This window comes from Cervus canadensis, chromosome 25 (assembly GCF_019320065.1).
Source record: "Cervus canadensis isolate Bull #8, Minnesota chromosome 25, ASM1932006v1, whole genome shotgun sequence".
Lineage (NCBI taxonomy): Eukaryota > Metazoa > Chordata > Mammalia > Artiodactyla > Cervidae > Cervus > Cervus canadensis.
Window position 1 is genome coordinate 28,457,435 of NC_057410.1, and position 9,699 is coordinate 28,467,133.

General features: G+C 53.8%; 1 protein-coding gene across 1 annotated transcript; it reads right to left on the minus strand.

The window, feature by feature from the left end:
• Nucleotides 1-754: 754 nt before the first annotated feature.
• On the minus strand, nt 755-9,284 carry KRT71 (keratin 71). Its single transcript, XM_043446885.1, has 9 exons — nt 8,591-9,284; nt 5,953-6,167; nt 5,435-5,495; nt 4,814-4,909; nt 4,307-4,471; nt 3,982-4,107; nt 3,101-3,321; nt 2,419-2,453; nt 755-1,575 (listed from the first exon to the last, which is right to left on the minus strand). Exons 1-9 carry the CDS (start codon nt 9,035-9,037, stop codon nt 1,364-1,366), a joined length of 1,578 nt encoding a protein of 525 aa, XP_043302820.1. The 5' UTR covers nt 9,038-9,284; the 3' UTR covers nt 755-1,363.
• Nucleotides 9,285-9,699: the final 415 nt, after the last annotated feature.

A 9,699-nucleotide genomic window follows, 5' to 3' on the forward strand; every position in this document is an offset into this window, starting at 1 on the left:
TGGAATCCATCCATCTGCCTCCTTACAGCCCTTCCCGCCACAGGGCAGGAATGGCCTCCACCACAGTGGGAGCAGGACAGACAGGTGTCTGGGGAAGTGCCAACTGCACAGTCACTAAACCTCACAGTCTGCCCCATGCCCAACTCACTCTGCCCCAGTCTGGGCTCAGGCTGTGAAAACTTGGTCCCTATCTTAGATTTTCTAACAGAGGGTCCAGGGGGCTGGGTCCCCACCAGCTCCACCCTTCTTGGGAGATCCCCCACCCTGCCCAGGGGCCAGGACTGTGACAGTGAGGCACAGGTTGAACAAATGCAGATAACTGCCTGCCAAGCTCCCACCGTCCGTCTAGAAAACAAGCAGTTCTCAGAAAGACACCAGAGTCTCTGTCAAGAGCAGGACCATTTCTGCCAGTGGACACAGGCAACACTTGTGTTGAAAGCCACAAACCAGGCCACACACACACCCTGTCTATGTTTCCCTTTCTTTCCCCCACACCCTCTCCCTCCCTCTTCCCAGCTCTGCTCCACACTTCATGAGCCTGCAGCCCAACAGGTGCTCCAGGCCCCTCTGCCACGTGGACTCAGAGAACATCTTCTCTTTCTGCTCTACAGAGAAGATTAACCTGGAAATGCGGGCTGCCCAGGTGATATGTCGTGGTGTAATGTGTGTGTCCATGTGCCTGTGTGGCGTCTGCTCACAGAAGCATCTGAACTGAGGTCTGTGCGCGCACCTTGACCACTCAGAGACCAAGCCATCAGATCGTGCTGTTTATTGAGGATGCAGTGGGAAGGTCTTTAAGGAGAAAGGAGAAATGAAGGGGCCTCCTCTTCCCTGCTTGTGGGTGCAGGATAGAATGAAGAAAGAGTCCCTGTGTTGTACTCGGTCCACTCAGAATGAGCCGTGAGCCAGCCAGTGTGGAGTGGGGATGGTCTCGCTTGGTTGTCTGTCCTTCAGCCCTCCTTTTCCTGAACATAGAGCCAGCTCCTACCACAAGCAGGAGCTGGGACCAAGGCCCCAGTGTGAGAAGAGGGCCTCGGTCTGAGACCCACGGAGCCAGACAGAGTAATCAGCAACTGAGTCAGAGGCTGTGCAGAGGCCGAAAGGCTGGGAGCCCATGGCATGGTTCAGGGACCACAGCCAAGGAGGCAAACCCCAGCATGTGCAAGGAGGAATTTCACCAAGCTTAGTTGTCCACACCTGTCCAGGTTCAGGAAGACACAGTCTGGGAGAAGTGAGGGGCCAAGGCCAGCACCAAGGTACAAGAGCAGGTTGGGTGGGGTGGGGTGGGGCTGACAGTGGGCTGGGGGAGCGCATGTGCGCAAGCCAGAGCCGGGACGCAGGGATGGCGGGAGGGCAGCCGTCTCTACCGACTGGCTTTCTTGGAGGGGGCACTCAGGCTGGAGCCCTTCCCCAGGGCATCCTTGTAGTCGGTGGTGCTGCTCCGGCTCCGGCTCTCCCCGCCTCGGACACTGCACACTCCAGAGATGCAGCTGCCGCTGTTGGCCACGTAGCCTCCGCTGACCGAGCTGGGCCGGAAGCCATAGCCACCGCTGCCGCTGGTGCTGCTGATGATGGCTGCGGGGCGGGGAGAGCAGAGGGGAGAGCCCGGTCAGCACCCCGCAGGCACAGCTAGGGCCTGGGCCGGAGGAGGCTGCCTTTCCCCAGGACAGGTGCGGCTCTTCTTGGAACAAAGGTTTGGCTGGGGGACCCAGTCACAGTCAACTCCCTCCCCACTGGGGACAATATCTCAGAGGCAGCTCCCCCCACTCCCTACCCTAGGTTTGCCCAGTTTAGACTCAATCCAGCTGATTCTTAACTCTCAGAGGTCCACCTCTTTGGTCCCTGCATCATTCTGGACACCTCCTGCCTCTTCTGTCAGCCTTTTCTCTAAACTTCTCAGCCTCCAGCCTCTTCCCCCTACCTCCTGCCAGCTGTCCTCCAGGGGCATCTTTGGGAAGCTATGATTTAACTCTTAGCCCTGGTGAGAAATCTAGACATCTAACAACTGTCAACTTGACTTCCGAGGTCCACCATTCCCCAGTCCCCCAGCCCCGAGGTCCACCATTCACCAGTCCCCCAGCCCGGGTGTGATCATAACCTCGCAACCTGGCTCTCCGGGCCTCTCACCCATACTCATTTTCTTGTACCACGTCCTTTGTTTCCCCATTCCCTTGATGAGAGCCTTCCTAGCTTCCGTCCCCTGGGAACAGGGAGACCGTGATAAGTGGGAAGGAGCCCTGGGCTGGGAGACAGGAGGCCTGATTGCTTGGCAATACTCTGCTATCTGGCTGTGTGATCTCAGCCAAAGGTTTTCCTTCTCTGGTCCTTAGATTGCTCATCTCCACATGTGTGGTATAACTAAGGCCCTTTCAAGTCCACAGAGTGTGCAGTTTTAGGTCCAAGCATACAGGTACTTACAGATGCTGACAGGGGAGGGAAATTCTCCTGACATCCTGTTAACAAGGGGAGAAATAAGAGCAAGCAGTCATTCAACCTGTAATCTATTAACCTCAAAGCTGGGGCCCCCACCAGACTAATGTGGGTTTCTGAATTCAATAGGCACCTATGGAAATTCCAGGGCTCCTCTGGCACAAACAGAGCTTGAGAAGCTATGGGGGACACCCTTGAATCTTTGGGGGTAACCAGGCAGCCATCCAAGTTAAACCTAACGAGGTTTAACATCTGAGAGACAGGAAAACACCTCCCAAAGGTCAGACCCAGGCTTTGATCCTTTCCTTCTCCCAAGAGCACTGGGGATGCTGGAGTGGCCACCCATCTCTCACAAGCTCATCTTGGACCTGGGCAGTTAAGGAAGATGGACCAAGTAATGGGTTTTTCTTTTTCTTTTTGGCGGGAATGGGAGTGTGCCCAGGTACATACAGGGAAGTTGTGAGGATTGAGTGAGCCAATACACATAGCACAGTGCCTGGTATGAAGTAAGCACTCACGTCTGGGTAGGTATTATCAATTCTGTTATTTTCCCTAGCATCACCACCTCTTCACTCCCCAAGAACTCATCTTTTCTGGATTAGGATGTATTGGGCTTTCTCCTTGGGTCCTTCCCCAACCCCTGCCTTCCTGCCAGAGCAGCCCCCGTTACCTGCACTCCTCACTCTCCAGCAGCTTGCGGTAGGTGGCGATCTCCATGTCCAGGGCCAGCTTCAGGCTCATGAGTTCCTGGTACTCGCGCATCATCCTGGCCAGCTCCTCCTTGGACTGGTGCAGGGCAGCCTCCAGCTCATCCAGCTTGGCCCTGGCATCCTTCAGAGCATTGTCACCCCTCTGTTCGGCGTCGGCGATGGCCGTCTCCAAGTTGGAAGCCTAAACGGGGAATTGGAGAGTTGGAAACCAGAAGGGCTCCCTGGAATCATCCAAATCCAAGTCCCACTCATTCTCTGAGATTCTGAAGCAGACACGCCCACCTCCACCTGTCAGACCTCCCTGTTCCTCTTCTAGTTGGAGCCCTTTCTGGCATTGGCAAGCCCTTCCTTAGCTTTAGCTTCACTGCCTTGTGTTTAGACATTGGTGGATGAAAAATAGTGCATTCTGCAGCCCTGATAGATTCAGAACCACTCAGTTCCTTGCAAAGTCATTTATTTGGCCAGCCTATGCTGAGAATACAAAGTGAGTGAGAGTAAAGCTCAGCCTTCTGCTCTTGACTTTAAAGTCTGGGAGAAGAGACCACTGGAACACTGTATTGAAGGTACAGTGTCAGTGGCTGCCCAGGTGTGTGGGGCCAGAAACAAGGGCATGGGGAAGGAGATGCTCTAGGACCAACTATTGTGCTTACCATACCCCCGGCTCTTGAGCCGCAATTGAGACACCCCAGGGATGCCTGCTCTAAGAGTTTGATGTGGTGACCTCTTTGGCCCCTTTCCCTTCCTGGGCAGAGATTTGGGAGGCTGACACCCTCAGCCCATTCATCACCTCCCCTCAACCCACCAATTGTGCCCAATTGGCAAAAGCAACCAGCCATCTCACCTGCTTCTTCACATTCTCAATCTCTGAGCGGATTCTCTGGATGAGCCGGGTGAGCTCTGAGATCTCGTTCTTGGTGTTTTTGAGGTCGTCCCCATGCCGGCCGGCTGCCAGCTGCAACTCCTGGAACTGCGGACCCAAAGAACAGAGCCATGGTTAGGGGTGATGAGTGTGTCGTGGGAGTGCATGGTGGCTGGGGTTGGTGATGTCATGGGGACAGGCCATGCTGGACACTTAACTGGATATTGTCTCCACTCTGAGAATGATCTGGCCCAGCCCTCCTGTCTAATGGGGTCACCCTCCCCGGCCTTGCCACAGCCCAGCTCACCTTGGTCTGGTACAGTGCCTCAGCCTCAGCCTTGCTCTTCAGGGCGATGTCCTCATACTGGGCACGGACCTCATCAATAATGCTGTCCAGGTTCAGGTCACGGTTGTTGTCCATTGACAGGATGACAGACATGTCGCTGATGTGGGACTGGATCTGAGCGATCTCCTGCAGGGGAATCAGGGATGGTCTCGAGACATGACTGATGGAGGTCAACAACCTCCCTCATGAGGTGAGCAAATCCCAGTGATGCCATTTAGAGGCTCCAAACCAAGACTGCTGCTCACGGCGCATAGCAAGTTCCCTTCAGGCCCCAGACAGAGTCCTGCTGCCATGGAGGTAAGGCCAGGACCATTTCCCTCCCACCCAGAGAGTGGAGATGAGGAGCCTCTCGGGGCTGAAATGGAGATGAATAGATGAGAGCAGGGGCCTGGGTGTCCCTCCTGGTCTCAAGTAGAGTCTTACCCTAATGGTAGCCCTCAGAGGAGTGAAATGGAGAGATAGACTTACGGCTTCATAGAGACACTTGAAGAACTTGATCTCCTGGTCCATGGAGTCCACCTTGGCCTGCAACTCCACCTTATTGGCATAAGCCGCATCCACATCCTGAAAGATAGCCCAGCCATCCCCAGGTCACTGCCACTGCAGCCAAGAAGGCAACACACACTGCAGGCTCCTCCCTTGCACAGGGAACTAGCCACCTCTCCTCTCTGGGAGGCTCATGAGAAAGGGGAGGAAGGAGCAGAGGGCCCAGCCCTGCCCCATCCTGTGAATGGGCTCCCTCAGCAGTAGGGATGGGGTGCCCCGCTAAGAAAAGGAGCCCCAGCCAGGCTGCTATCAGTCATCCTGTGGCATCCGAGCCAGGCCTGCAGCTGCAGGGGACTTCTGAGTGTTGTTCTCTGCTGTTCTTCACTGTGGAAGAATTCTACCCCCATTAAGCGCTCAAGAATGCCCCCATCCTCTCTCTCTTTTTATTCCCTTCTCTGGATAATTTTGCATCATGGTTTTCCCCTGCCTTCCCCTCACCATTTTGGAATAAGCTCACTTTCTTTGAAAGCAGAGCACACTGGCTTGCTCAGCTCCACCAGCTCCCAGGCCAACCCCAGACCCCAGACCTGCCTGCCCCCTCACCTTCTTGAGCAGCACAAACTCGTTCTCCGCTGCTGTCCGCCTGTTGATTTCTTCCTCATACCTGTGGGAATGCCAGGGCTTTTTTGGTTACTATGTCTCACTGAGAACCCTCGCTTGCCCAGGGAAGAGCCTGAGCTGGGGGCAGTGTGCTTGACAGAGGGCACAGATGCTGGAGGGCCTGCAGAGTCCAGGGCCTTTGGGGCCAGCCAGGCAAGAAGGCTTCCTGGAGGAGGGGATGTGATCACCAATTTTGGAAGAAGGAGATTGTTGGAGATTGAGCTTCAAAAATGAGAAAGGAGCATGTGGAATGAATATCCTGAAGGAAACCACCCATGTGTCCCAAGTGCCAGGTTGGAAGAGCAGGGAGCAAGTCCCAGAGCTTTCTTGGGGTGATTCTACTTGGTATGACAAGGAACACTGCCCCCTGCCTCCAAAAACTTCAAGCTGGGGTAGCTGCCCACTCCTCCTCAAAAGGGACAGGGACAGTCATAGCTACAGGGAGTCCCCTCCCCACTCACCTCTTCTTGTAGTCCTCCACCACATCCCGTACGCTCCTCAGCTCCGAGTCCAGCCTCACCCGGTCCCCGGAAAGCGTCTCCAGCTGCTTCCTCAGGTTGCTGATGTAGCCCTCGAGGATGGGCTCTAGGTTGTTCTTACAGTTGTTCAGATCCAACTGCTGCAGCAGCTCCCACTTGGTCTCCAGCACCTGGTTCTGCTGCTCCAGGAACCTCACCTGAAACCCAGTGCCCAGAAATGTTGAGCCTCCATGGAAACCATCACACCCGTCACTCTAGGACTCTGGGCAAAGTGATCCCCCTGCATTTTCTCCTCTACTCACAACAACTATTAGAGGTGTATGCTCCTTAACCTTATTTTGTGGAAAGGAAACTGAGAAGGTAACCTTTCCCAAGGTCCACTGGTTTAATAAGTATCAGAGCCCAGAACTGGACCCAGATATATGTTCCAATAATCTGTGCATCTGATCACTCTGAACCCACTACGGCCAAACCAGTCCAGGGCAGGGATGAGCCTGAATTTACTGCAACAGAGTCAGGCTGAGTCCATCTTTGGAAAGGCTGACCACTCAAAAGACAGGAGTCTGCTCTTCATTTTCTGGTATTTCATGATTAAGAGGCTCAGTGGACCAAGAACTCCTGGGTGTTCTAAATTCCTACATCAGAATCCAACTCCATCTTTCTCAAGGCCTCTTCCTTCTCCCCTAGTCCTGCTCCTCAGAACCATCTTCCCTGGAGCAAACTTGGTTCATGGAGCAAGATGGACAGACAGAACTCCCATGCCACTGTAGCCTCTCTGGATCAGGAAACTGACCAGAGCTGGTGGATCTGCAGCTCTTGTTCGGTTTGGGTTGATTTTTGGTTTTTTATTTTTCATGTGACCTCTCTTAATCATATGTGAGCACAGCTACTTTAAACAAGGTTGTGTTCCTTAAAGTCAGAAACACAGGACATCAGAAAACTGTCTGGGCTTCAGTGTTGAGGTGGAATTGGTCACCAAACAGCTTGCCTCCAGCGGATCCTCCAGCATTTGGTTTGGTTTAAGCAATCCTGACTTTTTCAAGTCTATACAGAAGACTGAGTATTCACCACAGAGAAAACCCTACACCCAGGACACCATAATGCACATCTGGACTCCACATCTGGATGGCTGATAGGATGTACCCATCATCCCTGGCTTCCTGGGATTATGGGATTGTACTCCTCTGGAGACTAAAATTATTTAGGAAACCTCCAGGCTTTTGAGCACCCCAGGCAGACCACCTTTTTCACAGAGGTGACTGTCTTCATGCTTGTCTTTCTTTCCGTGTCTCCAGACTTTTACTTCTTAGTGAGGTCTGACCAAGTCAGCCTAAGGTCAGTCCATTCCCATCTCCCCAGACCCCAAACCTCAGAATACTTTGATCTTCTAGATGTGAAAAGGCTTAGGAGGTAAGAAGCCACCGAGACAGTGCAGCCCCTGAAGTGAGCAGAGGCAGCAGGAACTGCTCCAAACTGGAGTCCAGAGCTGTAGGGAGGCAAGGTTTTGATGGCCATTGACTGTCACAACATAGGCTTTGTCCTGGACTGACCCATCCTTGGTGCCTGACTGTCATGTAGCCAGCCGAGTCCTCCAGTGCCCAGTACTGGGTCTGGAGTCAGAAGGCTGAGCCTCCAACTGCACCTTCCCTTGTCCGGAGATGACCTTGGGCACGGCATTGCCCCATGCCTTTGCTGACTTGCAAAATGGGAGCAATCATTTCTTATCTACAAAAAGGCAGGACCTATCTGGACTGGATGATCCCTTGAGGCTTCTTCCAGACCTTTGATTTTTCTCCTTCTCAACACTCCTCCTTCAGCTTTCAGAGATAAAAATGATAATAACAGTAACCACCATCTGGGGAGTACTTAGCATGCATCAGGCATCATGCCAAGATCTTCACATGCATTTTCTTTCACAAATCTGATAGTGACCCCAAGAAGTAGGTTATTATCTCCATGGTGGAGATGAAGAAACAGAGGTATAGACAGGGTGGATGACTCTCCACCCATCCACGCATCTGGTTACATGACTGGCTTAGCCACACAAAGTCATACAGCTGGTAGGTGATGGGGCCAAGGTGGAAACCAGGTCTGAATTCAGAGCACTGTGGAGACCTTGTCCCCACCATGCTCTTCTGCCTCTCAAGAGAGTCTTCACCCACCAAAACTAATGCCCATGGCCAAGCCACCCATGAAGGACCATTTGCTGATGCTCCCAGTCCTTCTGTCAAAGGACCAGAGGATAAGATCAGCTTGCAATGATAGGAGGAGGACTGCTTCCCTGGCCCCTCAGTGGCAGATTCCTTGTCATGGGCTCTCCCTGAATATAGCATGCTTAGACCCAGGCTTAGCAGTAGCACCAAGCCGGCTCTCAAGAGTAAGAAGCAAGGATCTGTCTTCTCTTTGGAGCTCCTTTCAGTAACCCTGACAAGCCTCTGACAGTAGAGATTGACCTACCTGTCTTTTCTCAGGAAGACTACACAGGAAACCTTAATTCAGTCACCCTGGATTCAGTGCCTTCTTATTTCTAACCTCAATCTCTCTGGTTGCAACAAAAGCACATGTTCCAAGAAGAAAAGACAAAGGCTGTTCACAGGTCCCCAGGTCCTAGCAGACCCACCTTGTCAATGAAGGAGGCGAACTTGTTGTTCAGAGCCTTGATCTGCTCCCGCTCCTGAGCGCGCACTTTCTGGATCTCGGGGTCCAGCTCCACGTTGAGGGGGGCCAGGAGGCTCTCGTTGACGGTGACCTGGTGGATGCCTCCAGGTGGGCACACAGTCGGGCACATGGGCCCCAGGGCCACGCTGCCAAACATGCTGCCGGCGAAACCACTGGCCCGGGCTCTGCCAAATCCATAACCTCCACTCTTCCCACTGCCACTGGCCACGTTGAAGGAGATGCTCCGGACGCCGCCCAGGTTGTAGAGGCTCCGACTTCCGAATCCCCCGCTGAGCCCTTTGCCGCCTGCCCGGTAGGAGGACACGCTGCCTCCGGAGAGCACAGCTGAGCAGCCACTGAAGCCTCCCTTGGCAGCAGCTCCCGACTTGCAGGTGAATTGGCGGCTCATGCTTCTGGTGGAGATGGGGCTTGGATGCTGGAGGAACGAAGGCAAATTCCCACACGGCTCTGCAGGTTGCAGTGAGGACTGGCAGGTGCCCTCCTTTATATGCGCTTGGCACTGGGGCTCGTGGCTGGCCAGTCAAGGGCTAATTCATGGGTTTGGCTTGCCTGGGAGCAAGAAGTCATTTTCTCTGTGCTGAGCTAGAGATCAAGCCTCCCCACCTCTGAAACAACATGAAACCATCAAATTGCTGGGCTTGCAAGCCTTGCTCATGTAATTTGGGTCTTATCTAATTAACCTGCTGTTATAGGGTAATTTGCCCCAGGCCCCAGCCTCTCCAGGGGGGGTGTCATTGGCTCTTCATCATCTCTATCCTGAGTAATCTTCTCTTGGCTGTGGGCTTCCTCCTGGGGACCAGGGGGAGCAGATGGACTGCCCTGGACAGGGAAGGTTGCTGGGTAGAATATCTGGGAGCTCCAACCAGAGCTGTGTCCTCTTCTTTCATGGAAAGGGGCCATTCATTGAGCTGTTCACCCTTTCCCCAGGCCCCCTGAGACACACCCCACCCCATGGCCTCATCTCCCAACCCACAGAGGGCAGTAACTCTCTCAGTGGAGTATCAGGGGTGGAGTGACCCTCTCCCTGGCAAGGGACATGAACAGCCCAGA

Coding starts and splice junctions, on each gene's coding strand:
- KRT71 (XM_043446885.1), bottom strand. CDS start 9,037: ATGAGCCGCCAATTCACCTGCAAGTCGGGAGCTGCTGCCAAGGGAGGC. Junction 4,910..5,434: donor AGTTTGTGCTGCTCAAGAAG/GTGAGGGGGCAG, acceptor GCTATCTTTCAG/GATGTGGATGCGGCTTATGC. Junction 3,322..3,981: donor TTGAGAATGTGAAGAAGCAG/GTGAGATGGCTG, acceptor TTCCCCGTTTAG/GCTTCCAACTTGGAGACGGC.